This window comes from Phodopus roborovskii, unplaced genomic scaffold (genome assembly GCF_943737965.1).
Source record: "Phodopus roborovskii unplaced genomic scaffold, PHOROB, whole genome shotgun sequence".
Taxonomy (NCBI): Eukaryota; Metazoa; Chordata; class Mammalia; order Rodentia; family Cricetidae; genus Phodopus; species Phodopus roborovskii.
Window position 1 is genome coordinate 8,219,032 of NW_026126434.1, and position 15,583 is coordinate 8,234,614.

Here is a 15,583-nt window from a genome sequence, read left to right on the forward strand (position 1 = left end):
GATGTCCAGCAGGCGGAAGGAAGTTCAGTTTTGTGCTGGGCCTCTACTCCGTTGTGGCATAGGGAGGGGCTGAGTAGTTCCTCAGGCTCTGGGGGCTCTCCTAGTGACCCTCCCTACCTTGTCTTTAGACACTTAGCATTTTTTTTTTAAGTTTTCTTAAAAAAATAACTGACTTTATGAAGGTAGGAGCAGATGCTGAACCAGTATCTGGTAGGAGGTGAATCCGAACAGCCGTACAGGCTGCCAGGGCCAGCCCAAGGTCCTTTGTAAAGGCTGGACTGGGCAGAGTTGGCTATGCTCCTGCCCTGGAGGGTGGTGGGTGGGCTGCTCAGCAGCGAGGCTTGACATCACAGCTCTGTGATTTCCAGCGGGCTCTCCATGATCACATCTCGAAGCTTGTGTAGAGGGGTGGACTTGGCCGACTCTGTGCGGGCGTTGCGCTCAAAGGCAGTTGCCTCAGAGGCTGTCAGAGTCTCCAGTGAGCGGTCCAGTCCCTTCTGGTCATCCTCTGGCAAGCTGTTGAGGTCAGTGGCCAGCAGTGTCCCTGTGCTGCCATGAACCATGTGAATTCCGTCTGGCCCCTTGAGCTCCATGGGTGGTTTGTGGCGGAAACGGAGGCTGCCCTGGCCTGGGCTGTGGTCCCCAGGCTCCTCTTCCAGCTCAGTGTGGATCAGCTGCAAAAGGTGGGACACAACCTTATGGCTCAGAAACTACAGAGGGCTGTGCCCAGGGTTTGAGTAGATGACCCCAGAACTGCACTGGCTGTGGCTACTTCTTCACCACCTCATCTAACGGACCCACCCAGCAGACCTGCCAGCCATCTCAAATGGAGGGCAGAGGCTAGATATTAAAAGGGTCACTAGATGTCATCCAGTGTGGGTATCAATCTGAATTCCACTGTGGTGTAGGAGTTGTAACTAAGTTGATACTAAGCACGGCCAGGCAGAACCTCCCCAGAAGTGGGAGCACACTGGCTCTGCCCAGACTTCATCTCTCTTGGTAGCACTTAGGTGAAAATGGGCTTTAGGGGAAGCCAGGGTAACTGTCAATCTCTAGTTGCTGGAATAGTAGCCAGTGTAGGCCTGCTTGGTCCTCCTGACTCATTTCTTAAATTGAAGGCCCCTTAGAAGATGGTTTGGGGTTCTTGGAAAGACCCGTCAGAGTCCAGACAGCACAACCTCCTATCTGAATTCCCGGAGCCTCCTCTGGCATAGCCTTTGGGTTGGCTGCTAGGTGAGAGAGGAGGAAGAGAAAAGCAGAGATTGAGAACTTCCCAGTGTCAGGGTGGTCAAAGAGTGTGAGAAAGCAGCATCCCCAGGAATGGGGCACAGCACACCGGCACACAGATCCCCCGCTCCCGAGGCTACCTCACTACCTCGGACATGGAGGAATGGCAGGAGGAGGCTTTTTGCACCATCCGCTGTGCAAAGAGTTTTTTGAGCCGTAGGTAATCCTCCAGGACCACCTTCAGCAGCGAGCCCTGAGAGAAGGAGAGGGTTAACTCTCCACTTAGGCTGGCACCTGCCCTACCCCTTGCACATACTCCCATGGCAGTGAGGCATGGACAGGTATCCGGTCCTAGAGCAGAGGATGGGAGGAGAGCCTGACCACTGGCCAGCCAGATGCCATCTAAGACACCACACAAACCTCATTAGTCCTAGTGCCCAAACTCCTATTATAAAGCAGGTCCAATAAACCTACAGTTTCCAGCTCCCAGCATCCTTGAGTAGGGGGTCAAGTTCAAATGGGGTCTGGGTACAGGACCCTGCAGGGGAGAGCTCACCTTAATAGGCCCCTCTCGAATGATCTGGCCCAGCTTGGCAATGTTGTCATATTCCTGAATGGCTGCACGCAGGTATCGGTCATCATCCGGCTTGACTGCTGCTGGCTCACGCCCAAAAGTTCCCTAGGGAGAAGGAACATGGCTAGAGCAGAGAGGTTGACATCATATGCATACAACTGAGGGAACCACCCTCCAAAGTCTCCAGCTTGGCCACAGGCTGCCACTCTGGCTCACATGGGTGCGGGTGGGGCTGTTCCACAGATCTGCGATCTCACTCAGATTCTCAGGCAGGTCGTCCTCATGCTCAGCCTGTGCAGCCAGCTCCAGATTCCGGCAGAAAGGGTCCAGCCACACAGGGTTGGCTCTGCAGTTGGGGAGTGGGATATTGTGGGCAAGATTTCTTCATAGCCTTGCTTCTTAAGACCTGACCATTCCTTTGGCCAGCCATCATGCCTTCTGCAGGTCTGCTAGGAACTCTGCATGGCCCCTGTGGCTACATTCTTCTACCCTAGGATCCTGTTAGAGCCAGGACTGCATGCCAGCCTGGGTTAGCTTTGTCAGGGAAGCCTCACCCATTTCCTATTACCCCTGGACAGCACATTTCTGAGAGTGCAGAGACACGACTAGCCCACTAGGGGGTGCCAACACTCTATGTTTCAGCCAGTGCTGCTATAGATAAACTTCTCACTAGCTGCAGGGATCTCCAAAGGGGATCTGAAGACTTGAGGAGCCCACACACCCGTCAAAGGAGTATTTGTTGGTATTGGGCATGTCCATGATGTCAATGAAGCCACGGTTCCCTGTAGGGAGAGGATTTGAGTGAGGAGGAAAAGGGTACAACCAATAGGAGCACCTGGCTGCCTTACCCTGGCCCCCAACAGCCTTCACTCACCTGCAGAACCAGCCACAATGGCCTTGAGCTTCCTCTTGTGTCTGGAGAGAGAGGTGGAAAAAGGGCAGAGGGGAAGGAGGGAGAAGAGAGGGGGAGGGGGAAGAGAGGGGGAAGAGGGAGAGGAGGAGGGAGAAAGAGAATCAGTTTCTTAAGAGAGGCTTGTCCTGCTATCTTTGGTCCTTGGCCCTGCCTGCCTTGGTGCCTGCTGACCAGAAGACGACCTTGGCCTTTCTGGTTCAGGCCTGAAGTGGGGTCACTCACACGGTCCTGTAGTACCAGTTCATGAGGACGAAGAGCATGGCAGCCAAAAAGAGAAGGATGGCTAGGACAATGATGGCCATCTGTGGAGATAGCAGGCCAGCCATTAGCGGGTGGGTTCAGGGGCACAACCCAGACCACAGGGTCTGATTGGCAGAGCAAGGGTACCTGCAAGGCAGACATGTCATCCGGCAGCTGGACAGAGATGGCGGGCTGCACATCCAGGACATTGTAGTTCCGGAAGAGGTTCCGCAGCTGCTCCTTGTTCTCGTCAATCATCTGGATCACCCTGCACAAGAAAGTGGTCTCTGCTCTATCTCTGCTAGCCACTGCCTCCAAGAGCCACCTTCCACCCTGGGAACACAGTGTTCTGTGCTCCCGCCCGCCATGGACCTCAGTGCTCACATTCTGAAGCTTCAAAAGAGAAAAACCACCTAGCTGAGAGAGCTACACATCTCACAGGCCCCCCAGGCCAGTGCCCAAGGTCCCGATGGACCCCAAATGGACACTTTTTATATGCAAGGCTGTGGTTTGAACAGGAATGACACTAATACACGCATCGATTTGAATGCTTGGTCACCAGGAAGCAGCACCATTAGGAGATATGGCCTTGTTGGAGGAAGGGTATTACAGTGTGGGGGTGGACATTGAGGGTTCAGAAGCTCAAGCCAGGCCCAGTCTCTTCCTGCTGCCTACAGATCTGGATGTAGAGCTCTCAGCTCCTATTCTAGCACCATGTCTGCCTGTGTGCTGCCATGCTTCCTGCCATGACAATAATGGGTTAAACCTCTGGGGCAAGCCAGCCTCAATTATAGGAGCTGCTGTGGTCATAGTGTCTCTTCACAGCAATAGAAACCCTAAGAATGAGGCCCAGAGGGATAAGCATAGCTCCTGATGCCTTACTGTATTTCCCCCCCCAGGTAGGACCATGCACTGAGTACAATAGTAAAGTGTATGTCTCCTTTGGGTTTCCTGTCCCTCAAATCAGGCAGGCAGGCCAGACACAGACTCTCCCCCACCCCACACCCCTACCTGTCCACATCCAGAATGCGGTTTGTGTCCCGGTTCACCACATGAATCAGCAGCTCTGTCTGTGCAAAGTTCACCCGCCCCTTCTTGTCCACATGGAACTAAAGGAGAAGACAGTTTATGGGGTAAAAAGCTGGCATGGGGATGGGATGGGCAGGCATCTTGCAGGAGCCCATCCAGCGTATCTGATGGACTGATCACTACCACATCTGCCTGATGTGGTCACTAACTTCCACACAGGGCTCATTCATCATCAGCCTTCTTTATGGATAAGGAAATGGAGGTCTGAAGACCCAGGGCTCATTCATCATCAGCCTTCTTTATGGATAAGGAAATGGAGGTCTGAAGACCTGGAGCTGTCCCTCAAAGCCATGTAGCTATGAAGTGACTAAGGAGGTGTCTCACCTGCCCCTTCTCTTCCCACTGCCCCAGTCCTAGGACCCCAGGGAACCTGCACATCATCGGTGTTGACAATGGCGCCTGTGATGTTGGAGAGCAGGCGAATGAACTCCTCCTCAAAGCCACGCACACGGTCTGGGATCTCATTGATGACGATCTTAACACGCTGGTCATCCCTCAGGATGTAAATGCCAATGATGGCGGTATCATTGTGGCCGGCCAGGTCTCGAGCCACAATATCTACCACAAAATAGCCAGGACTGTAGGCCATGAAGAGATCAAAGGTGCGTAGAATACCATCCACACTCCCTGTGAAAGAGTCCAGGGGGGGTGGCATAGCTCAGAGACCACACACTGATGCTGGGCCCTACCTCCCCATCCCCACATCCTTGGGAAGAGGTCATATTTCTTCACCTCCTCCCATCCTGAGTATTGTGTACTCTACCATGCCTGACTGAGATCCCCTTATTTTAAATGGTTGCTCCAAGTTTTTATTTAAACATTGTATTTTAAATAACTTCAGGTTCTCCTGTCCAAAGAAGATAGGGTGTGATTACCATTTCTGAGATCCATATGGTCTTTCCCATGCCGGGACCCTTTAATATAGTTCCTCATGTTGTGATGACCCCCAACCATAAAATTATTTCACTGCTACTTCATAACTGTAGTTTTGCTACTGTTATGGGTCATAATGTAAATGTGTGATATGGAGATGGTCTCAGGTGACCTCTATGAAAGGGTTGTTCAACCTCCAAAGGGGTTTTGACCCACAGGTTGAGAACCACTGCATAGACACATGTACCTCAGAATTCCACAAATACAACAGAGGCAACTGAAGATGGCACAGCCTAGATGACTGTAGAAAAGACAGACATGGATTCTAAACCTACTTTTTATCTGGTGGCAAGCTCCCTAAGCTTCTCTGCAACCTGGTTTATTAAAGTAAGAGCAGTGAGGGCTGGTATCAAGCTCATCACACCCAAGGCTCTACATTCAATTCCTAACTTCACATTAAAGAAGGACAATGAGTTCAGGGGAGAAGGGGCTGGTATATGGCTACATAACTCAAGCAGGTAGATCTGAATTAGACCTTGAAGCACAGGAAGCATATCAGGTTAAGATGGAAGTTGGGATGCTATCAAAGGTGGCAGAAGGGTCAGTGGCCCAGGGGTGGGATGGAATAGACTGGCTGAGGCCATTTGGCTTGTCTGGGTACAAAGCCCATCTGGATGGTAGGGGCTATGAGGCCAGAAGCAGGGACTAGATGGAAAATACAGGAGCCTTGGATATCAGGATATCAGGCCAGGTCTTCCTGGCAGTCAAGGCTGATACACAGATGAGACCATGTCGGGTGGAGAGTAATGGGCACCTTGCAGGCCCTGCCCCAGAAGTGCCATGCCCATGCACACAGGTGTGCATTCAGAGCTAAGTTGCCAGCTCCTCAGTGCCCTGGCCAATGCCTGACACACAACAGGTGCAAATGCAAAGATGGAGAACATAATGGGAAATGGGATTGGGGAGGGGCTGGATGACAGGCAGAAGACGGATAGGTAGAGGAATGGGTGGAGAAAAGATGAGAAAAGCAAAAGAGGGTTTGGGTGCAGCTCAGTTGGTAGAGTGCTTGTCCACATGCACGAAGCTCTGGTTTCATCCCTAGCACCGTATAAACAGTGTGTGGTGGCATATGAATGTGACCCCATTACTTGGGAGGTATAGGCAGGAGGATCAGGCACTCAGGGTCTCACTATATGGCCTTGGCTGTCCTGGAACTTGATATGTAGGATCTGCTTTTGCTTTCTGAGAGCTGGGATTAAAGGCATGCACCGTTGTATGTGGTTCAAAATTATTCAAAATTATCTTGAAGCCAGCTGGGCTATACAAGACCCTGCTGTTTAAAAAAAAATTATAAAACAAGACAAGTGCGATGGCTCAGTGGGCAAAGGCACTTGCTGCCCAGCCTGTTACCTGCTTTTGATCCCCGGAGACTCACACAGTGAAGGAGAGAACCAATTCTTCAAGTTGTCTGACTTCTGTGGGCATTTTCCTCCCTCCCCAGAATAAAAACGCACCTCCCCCCAACAAAGAAAAAGAATACTTGTGTAGATGAAGAGGCAAATAGAGGACAGAACAGCAGAAACCATGTGGGCAAACAAAAGGGCTGACATGAATGGCCACCTAGGTCTTGTGCTCACACAGACTCCATGTCAGGACTGAAGTTCACGTAGTGACAGGGACTCTTACCCATGGTGAAGACCTGACCCACATCCTCAGAGTCGTTGGCAAGGGCCCGGAAGTAGTGGATAGCCAGAATGCCATAGAAGACCAAGCTGTTGTTGCCAATGTCTGCATCCAGGGCCAGCACCTGGATCAACTCTGATCCTACTTTGGCATCCGTGGCCACTCCTGCAGGAACACCCAGGCCACATCAATGTCAGGGAAGGAGCCACCCATGCCCTCAGGCCCTGGCCGGTCCCTGCACCTGCGGTATACTCGGCCTTGGAGAAGCGTGGCGGCTGGTCATTGATGTCCTCTAGCACAACGCGCACCTCCTGCAGGGTGAGATCAGTCAGCAGATCGAGGGTTGGGGAGGGTCCTCGGGGAGGGGTCCAGCTGCGATTGCTGGACGCTTTGACGATGAAGGAGAAGATGGCTTCCTTTTCCCGATCCAGGTCTCTGAGCACCAGCAGGCGCCCATCAGGTTGTAGGTGGAAGTTCTTGTCCTCATTACCAGCTGTGGTTGGGTGGGGCACAGGGTGAGTAGAAGGGCACTCAGCGTCCTCCTCAAACCCAAAGTAGTGGGGCACTGGCTCCATTGACCCCACCTGCAATGAAGTAGTATACGATGGCATTGGGACCCTCATCTGCGTCCACAGCACCTGTCACGTTGCCCACGAGGGTGCCACGGGGTGAGTGTTCAGGCACTGTCAGCAGCTGGTACTGGGGGCTTCCCTTCTGTAGGAGAGAAGTAATTACAGTAGACACAAGCTCTGGCTCTGGCCAGAGGACCTTTGGGTACCCACTTTGTGGGTCAGAGGGCTGTGTTTTCTAGAGAACAACCTCCATGAGGACAGGGCATAACCTCTAATTTATCCCTAGGGTCTAAGTGCACGTCCCAATACATATACTCTTGTGTGCATGCACACGGCCTCTATGGGACAACCCATACACACATACACACACACCCACACACACACACACACACACACACACACACACACACACATGCATACATATGTATACACACACATATACACACACACATGCATACATATGTATACACACACACACATGCATACATATGTATACACACACACACACACACACACACACGCATGCACTACAGAAGGCACACCAGGACCCTTCAAGTTCTTTTGTTCACTTTTGTCTAAGTTTTGGCTCAAGACTCCAGAGTCAATTTTCATGCTTTGTGTATGTAAACATATATGATGAACATGCCTAAATATGCACACACATGCAAAGGTATTGGGCATTTTTGCCTGCTTTTTGGATCACTGAATGAGGCCTTGTAGTAGTACCCAACTTTAAATGCCTTAGCTGTTTGGGGGAAGCGCTATTCTGTAATCAGCAATTGTAGATGGAGGCTCACTGTGTAACAACCAGATGTGTGTCAGGGAAGAGTAGGTGCACATGTGGGCTCACAGGTAGTGAGTCCCTGTGGGGGTGTCACTGGTGCAGGGGGATGGGTAAGCTCACAGGAGGCCTCACGAAGAGGGGTTCGTTGTCATCAATGTCTTCCAGGGCCACCTGCAATGGCTGCATTGTCTCGTATGGCACTGGCTGGCCCAGGTCGCTGGCCACCAAGATGAGCTAGAGGGGGATGAGCCCAGTCAGAGAGGAAAGATGGGGTTGGAAGTTGGCTTAGGGCCCTAAGGAAGCTCAGTGGGACAAGTCTCCCAAATGTGGTCCACATAGCCCCACCCCAACCACTTCCTCCCCTTACACTGTACACTGCCTGCTTCTCTCGGTCCAGGCGCTGAGCTGTCTGGATGAGACCACTAACTGGGTCGATGGTGAAGTATTCCCAGTCACGGTTGCCTGCTGTCTTTAGGAAGCTGTATCGCACTGCCCCGTTGAGGCCTTCATCCTTGTCAGTGGCATACACCTCATACACGTTAGAGCGCAGAGGGATCTCCTGTGGGGGGAAGGGATGGGAATGGGCACCTGGCCATGAAAAATCCCAGAGCCAGGCCCTGATGAGCTCATTTCTCTAAGCCTGAAGTGCCTGCATTCTATAACATGGAAAAAACCCACTGTAGACATATTGCTGGCCCTGCCCTAAGGATGCTCCAGCAAGAACATAGTTCTTGACTGTTAGAAAACTCTCAGCTCAGCATGGCTTCATTGTTTTCTCATTGTTCACAACGCCCCAAATGGCAGTCATTTAATTAATAAGAAGTGGGATGACAGATAATTATAAATGCTGGTTGTTCAGGAGACATGGATCTCCCCAAATATAAAACCCTTAAAGAGAAAGCTTAGCAAATGGAGCCTCTGGTGTGGAAAAGAATTAGATTATTATTAATTTATGTCCCATTTCCTTTCACTAAAAGATTTGAAGTGGTTGACAGGAATGTATGAATTTAAATGAGATTGAATGAGTTAAAAAAATTAGGGTAAAGAATACAATTAGCATAATATAGAAGCTGAGGGCAAAGTATGTGCCCCAAGTCTCTGCATGGTCATTTGAGGGGGCTAGGCTACTGTGAGCTCCCTAGTGGGCAAAGCAAAAAGGACCAATGCATCACTGCAGGTACGACACCAGGCCCAGTGTTTCCCAGACCTCTGTCTTCAGATCATTTTCTCCCACAGGACTTCAAAAAACAGATGGTGTCAGCATTGGTGTTCCGAGATGTGGGACTTGTCTGAGTTTGTAGGGCAAAAGACAAACCAGAGATACCCCAACTATACCACCATCACTGGGGCTTTAGGGTAGAGAGCAGAAGACAGCACATTTCCCCTAACTGGATATCCAATTAGACCAAAGAATGAGAGAACATGAGCCATGCATTTTTGGCATCAGCAGGGCCAGCAGACAGATGGAAGGGTCTTGTGTTTATTTTGAACTATGTCTGGGCAAAGTGGGTGGCAGGAGACCAGATACTTCTTAGTAGAGTCTACAGGAAAGAGATGATGTATGTGCTATTATTAGTCCCATTCTCATACGAAAACAAGACTCGGAGAATCCACTCACTCAAGGTCATTTGCCCGAGTAGCCAAAGAGTTACACTTGAACCTACACTTTTTCCTAACACTGCCTACAGGACTACCCAACCCTCAAGATCTTTTGTGTGGCACTGGACAAGTCTGATCTCCTTGTATGGCCTCAGTTTCCACACTCTCACAATGGGGCCCCTTCTACTCTGCCTGATGGTGAATGTAGGATGAGGCAGTGGGCTGCATGTGGGAACAGAGTGTCAGCAAGCAGTGGCCCCAGATCAGGAATACCTCTCTGATGTGCAGGATGGTACCATTGGGTGGGCGCACAAAGACAGGGCGGTTGTCGTTGACATCAATGACCTCCACCAGAAGCATGGTGGTGCCCCAGAGTGGGGGCTCCCCACCATCCGTGGCCACTACAGTCAGGTTGAACCTCTCATAGGACTGCAGTGGCCGCTGCGTGGTCACCAGGCCCGAGTCCATATCCACGAAGAAAGCCTCTGGCAGTGGGAGAGAGCAAAGGAATGGCTGGCTTGATTGAGACAGCCTTCCTGTCCGCTCCTCCACCTCTTGGTTCAGGGCTGTAGACATGGCAGTTTGCTTCTCCCCGCCCTCTAAACCCTCCTGGGAAGCCAAGAAAGCCTATGTACCCATTCCAGGACCCTGGAGAGAGTAGGTCAGCTGCCCATTGGACCCCTCATCCTGGTCGGTGGCCAGCATGGTGATGACCGAAGTGCCTGCTGGTTCATTCTCATACACACTTGTGCTGAACTGTGGTTTGGAGAACTGAGGCCGGCAGTCATTGACATCAAGTACCTGGATCACCACCTGGGGAGTTGCAAGACAGTGAAAGGGGCTACCTTAGGAAACCCCATCACACAAGGGTAAGGTGGAGTAGAGGAGGGACAGGGCACCCTGGGTGGAAAGTACTGTCATTTAATTAGTAAATTAATTTATGTTTTGAGACAGGGTCTTCATGGACTGTCCTGAAACTTGCTATGTAGACCAGGCTGGTCTTGAACTCACAGAAATCCTTTTGCCTCTGCCTCTCAAGTGGTAGGATTAAAGGCAAAGCCATCATATCCATCTGTATTTACTTCGAGTCAGGGTCTTAGGCTGGGGTATAGTTCAGTTGATAGAGTGCTGGTCTCTTTGTAGCTAGCACACATGAGGCTCTAGGCTCAATCTCCAGCACTTCACACACCAGGCATTGTTATGTATGCTGTAACCCTAGCAATTGGGAGGTAGAGGCAGGAGGATCAGGAGTTCAAGGTCAACCTTAGCTACAAGAGTTTGGAAGTTACCCTAGGATACCTTAACCACCTGGAATTGTATCATCTTCCCTCCAGGGAAGGCCTCTTGTATCAGGGCAACATAAGATACATAGTGAGACTGTCAAAAAACTGAAAAAATAAAAGAGGAGGCATAAGCGAAAGTGATAGTTCATAGTTAGTTTTTGCTGCTGTACTGTTTTATTGGCACCTGGAGATGCTGGGCCATAAAGACACACAAGTGTCATTAGGTGTACTTGGTGCAACATTTGTGAATGAGATGTTTCTCCCAGACAGCCAACCTCTCACTTTCCTGTCACCTAAGGGAGCTGGTGATGCTGTTCCCATTTGGAACAGTCATTCTCTATGGACTTAGCTTGTTGCTTCCTGCCCTGGGTCCAGGCTGGTCCCTCTCACCTGCACCGAGTTCTCTCGACGGTTACTGGCCACATCCCCTGGGTTGTCTTTGGCCAAGGCAGTTAGGATATAGTGGTCCTTCTTCTCCCGGTCCAGAGAGGATAGCACATAGATATTACCCTAGTTGTAAGAGGAGGGTTTCAGGTTATACATTTATGTTTAGTGAGCATCTACTATAGCCAGACACTATTGAAGTCTGGAGATAATGCTCTGAAGAAAAACGAACAACAAAAAACAAAACACTAGTTTTGAGCTGGAGTGATGGCCCAATGGTTAAGAGCACTGGCTGATCTCCCAGAGGACCCAGGTTCAATTCCCAGCACCCACATGGCAGCTCACAACTGTCTATATTTCCAAAATCTGCCACCCTCACATAGACATACATGCAAAAACACCAATGGACATAAAATTAAAAAATAAATTATTTGGCCAGGTTGTGGTGGTGCATTCCTTTAATAGAGTGAGTTCCGGGATAGCCAGGGATGTTATACAGAGACAACAAAACAAAAACGCCACGCAGGTTATCCATGATATCTCCATTCTTGCCCTCACTACTACATGGAGTGACAAGCCAGGATGCAGCCAAATGCTTGACCACTGTCTGGCATAGAGTATGTACTCTGATGACAGCCATTGTTCTCAATGCCAGGCACCATACCTGGCGCTCATATGGAGCAGGAGTAAAACTTCCTAAGGGGAAGTGTGCAGAGGGACAAAGAGAGGAACTCCTGGAACCAGGAGAGGCTCTTCTAATGAGCCCTGCCCTTTTGGAGGCTGCCTCCTAACATTGCACACAGTAGCTCCTGAACTTCTACTCTCACAAAAAGCTGAGACTCACAGGACTTGTGGATCTCACCCTTTCAAGTACAGTTCCCTCTGTCCACACTGGGTACAGGGCTATGTATACCGCAGGTGCTCCAACCTCATGCCCAATTCCCACATGTGAAGTGGTTCCTGGGACTAGTTCCTAAAGCTGGTGGCCACTTCCTTCTGTTTGTCTTGGAACAGAAAAGGGCTGCAGTCTTAATACCATCTGGGACTCTGAGGAGAGTTTGCTGTCTTAGCTAAAGCAGCCTGAGTCTACAAATGCCCAGGAGACAGGACCCAGAAACAGGGATATTCGGGGATGTTATTGGTGGCTTTTTGGACCAGGACTCTGGGCCTTCCCACTCCCGGGGTCAGGTCCTCCCATTGCCTACTTACAGTGTTGGGGTTGATGGCGAACTTGCCCTCTCCATCCCCCAGACTGTATTCGATGAGGGCAAAATTGCCTGAGTCAGCATCAGTAGCAGTGACCCTCAGGATGACTGTGCCCACAGCCACATCCTCAAAAACAGACTCCTACAGAGACGGGGAGGGGGAAAAGGAGGGGGCAGAGTCAACCCTGGAGCTTAAGTCCTGCTCAATAATTCCCTGGTGCAGTGGCCACATGCTGCTCATACACTCAGCATTCCAGAGGCTGGGGAGTAGGGCAAGTAGGAGTGGAAGGCACACCAAAGACCCCGAGGAATAGCTACAGGTCCTGCCCCTCATGTTGGTCTGGCCACCCACCTGGTAGGAGGGCTGGTCAAAGATGGGGTTGTTGTCATTAATGTCCACAATTTCCAGGTAGACAGGGATCTCGGCTGCACGAGGTGGGGACCCATTATCCGAGGCCCTCACTGTGAAGTTAAGCCAATGCACCTCTTCATAGTCCACCGTCCGGTTGGCAATGACCTTTCCTGAGATGCAGAGGCACCCACTGAGAAGCGTGGCCACTCCTCATCCTGGGCACTCTAGATTTTGGGAAAATCTGGGACTCTGAAGGGAGGAGGGGCTGTTTGCAAGAAGTGTGCAAGAAGTGTCCATAGCAGGACAGACTGTTCTCAGTTGTCCCTCTCAATGAGGAGCTAAGAAAGCTTCCTGTACTTACTGAAATGAATATCAGTGACCCCAAGATACCTCCATTTCTAAGACCCCACTCCCAAGGGGACATGCTTGGTGGTAGAAATGGTAGAAGGAAGGCTCTCTAGGATTCTGACAGACATCTATGGGCTTCCATCCAGGCTTCTATCCAAGCTAGAACTATCAGAAAATGACTGGCATGATAACCATCTTGAATCTGGCCTACGCCACTGCAGGGTAGGGGTGGGGCCTGAACTAGATATTGAAAAGTGAGTCACAGTCCTCAGGGAGTCAACAGGTATGGAAATACAACCTCCAATATCTCTTTGGGAGATCTATCACCTACCTGTGGAAGAGTCTTCAAGCTGGACATATCCTGGGGGTGTGAGGTCCAGCAGTGTGTAGGTGATCAGCCCATTGAGACCCTTGTCAGGGTCAACTGCAGCCACAGCAATGAGTGTGGTACCCGGGGTGGCCCCTTCCAGGACCCGCTCTGTGTAATAGGTGATCCCAAAGGGCTTGAACTGGGGTGTGTTGTCATTGACGTCCAGGATGTTGACTGTAAGCTTGGCTGGAGTGCAGGTAAGAGTAAATACCAGGGACAGACACCAGTATCCCACCTTGATGCCTGCTGCTCTGTCCAAGCTCTGCTTGTCTTCCTTCACCTTCACCCCAGAGCCTAGGGCTTCCAAGCTTGGAGGAGAGCAATGTTGCATACTAGTGTATGTGTATGAGATGTTCATGCTTGTGTGTGTGTGTGGTCAATGGTCAGCCTCAGTTGCTCTTCCTCAGGTGGATCACTTGCCTGGAACTCAACAAGTAGGCTAAACTGATTGGTCAGGAACAGTTCAGGGATTTGCCTTGTTTCTACCTTCTCAGTCCTGGGATTACATGTATGTGCTACTGCCTGGAATTTTGTTCATTTTTGTTTTTTGAGACAGGTTTTCCCGGTATGGCCCTGGCTGTCCTGGAACTTGTTTTATAGACCGGGCTGGCCTCAAACTCACAGAGATCTGCCTGCCTTTGCCTTCTGAGTGCTTGGATTAAAGGCATAGGATACCACCTTCAGTAAATGCCTGGGTTCTTATGATCAAACTCAAGACAAGCACTTCACCAGCTGAGCGACATCTGCCCCGGGAATCTGCCTTGACTCTCAGCCTGTAACCTGTGACCTTCCCTCTGATCTGAGCAACACTCTGCCATGAGACAAGGGACTTGTATCCTGCCAATACAAGCACTGGGTGGCTCTGGAGCAACCTTTGTTCTTTCTGGGGCCACAGTTTCCCAACAAACTTTGAGAGCTAAGATGAGGATGGTCTTGTATCATTCCTCTGGTCCAGCCTTCTCTAGCCCCTTAGAGTGTCCTCCTCAGCAGAAGCAGCCTGGGCCTCTGACCTTAAAATCTCAGGCCATGTAAGAGATAAGCAAGTGTGCACTTTCCTCTGAAGCACGAGGGCTTCTGGGCTGTGAAGATAAGCAGCCAGTGTCTGCCAGGCCCAAACCATCCCAACAGTAACTGTCCTTGTCTTCTGGCAGTAGCCACTTCAGACCACCCCATCCCTACTCTTTCCACTGCCCCCTCTGCTGAGCCCAACCAATCCAGCCCATAATAGCTTCCCAGTGCATGCCCCCTTCTCCAACAGCGAGCCTGTCCCACTGTGCTCTGCAGCCTTGAGGTCCTCTATTTTGCTCTTTGCTTCTAGTCCTGACCCCATGGCTTCCTATCAGATCACTATCAGAGGGATAGTTCCTGTCTCCTTGCCATACCCTGATTCCAATATTATGCTGACATCTATCCTCCCCTCCCAGCTTTACTAATTCTCTTCCCCCTCATTTAGGGTCACAGTTACCCTGACTCTCAGAGTGGCTGTCACTTTCCTAAGGTAGTCCGATTCTTCAGTAGCCCCGGTTGCTGAGTCCTGGGAGTCCCTCCTTACAGCCAGGCCTGTACTTGCTCTTAGCCCATCCTAGCCCTCAAATGACTCTAGCAGGGGATCTTACCATTTGGTACACTGACGGAACGCTCTGGAAGGTCACTTGCATTGTCAATCACTGAGAGCGTGACCTCATAGGTAGCGACCAGCTCTCGGTTTAGAGGAGACTTCACCATCACAGACCCTGTGGGCCAGACCAAGTCAGACTCAGCTAGAGGGGAGCCCCGTGAAGTCTGGGCTTCACAGAGCCCCTGCCCCACCACACTCCCATCCTGATAGAAGGCACTGGTCCCTGATAGTCTATATATAGCCACTCATAGAAGCTGGGGCCCATATCTCTCTGCCCTGCAGCCGATACTGGTGACCTTGGGCAAATGGTCCAACCTCTGCTTTCCTCATTACAAAAGGGAAAATTGTAGCACCACCTCAGAGGCTCCAGGGAATGGCGGGGGGTGGGGTGGGGGTGGGGGTGGGGGTGATAAAAGATTCTATCAATGAAGTACTTAGAACTTAGATACAAAGTGCTATGTAATCTTTG

General features: G+C 50.8%; 1 protein-coding gene across 1 annotated transcript in view; it reads right to left on the minus strand.

Moving 5' to 3' along the window:
* Positions 1-53: 53 nt before the first annotated feature.
* The window catches only part of Cdh23 (cadherin related 23), a 317,335-nt gene continuing 301,805 nt past the window's right edge, over positions 54-15,583 (minus strand). The window contains exons 47-68 of the mRNA XM_051186787.1: positions 15,113-15,229; positions 13,458-13,682; positions 12,779-12,948; positions 12,431-12,568; positions 11,228-11,347; positions 10,190-10,367; positions 9,828-10,039; positions 8,323-8,514; positions 8,076-8,189; positions 7,184-7,313; positions 6,841-7,092; positions 6,603-6,764; positions 4,414-4,670; positions 3,966-4,063; positions 3,102-3,222; positions 2,937-3,016; positions 2,676-2,716; positions 2,523-2,583; positions 2,018-2,147; positions 1,784-1,906; positions 1,376-1,480; positions 54-674 (exon numbers count right to left, since the gene is read on the minus strand). Of these exons, the coding sequence (XP_051042744.1) occupies positions 348-674; positions 1,376-1,480; positions 1,784-1,906; positions 2,018-2,147; positions 2,523-2,583; positions 2,676-2,716; positions 2,937-3,016; positions 3,102-3,222; positions 3,966-4,063; positions 4,414-4,670; positions 6,603-6,764; positions 6,841-7,092; positions 7,184-7,313; positions 8,076-8,189; positions 8,323-8,514; positions 9,828-10,039; positions 10,190-10,367; positions 11,228-11,347; positions 12,431-12,568; positions 12,779-12,948; positions 13,458-13,682; positions 15,113-15,229 (3,353 nt within the window). The 3' untranslated portion in view covers positions 54-347. The remainder of the gene's footprint in view (positions 675-1,375; positions 1,481-1,783; positions 1,907-2,017; positions 2,148-2,522; positions 2,584-2,675; positions 2,717-2,936; positions 3,017-3,101; positions 3,223-3,965; positions 4,064-4,413; positions 4,671-6,602; positions 6,765-6,840; positions 7,093-7,183; positions 7,314-8,075; positions 8,190-8,322; positions 8,515-9,827; positions 10,040-10,189; positions 10,368-11,227; positions 11,348-12,430; positions 12,569-12,778; positions 12,949-13,457; positions 13,683-15,112; positions 15,230-15,583) is intronic.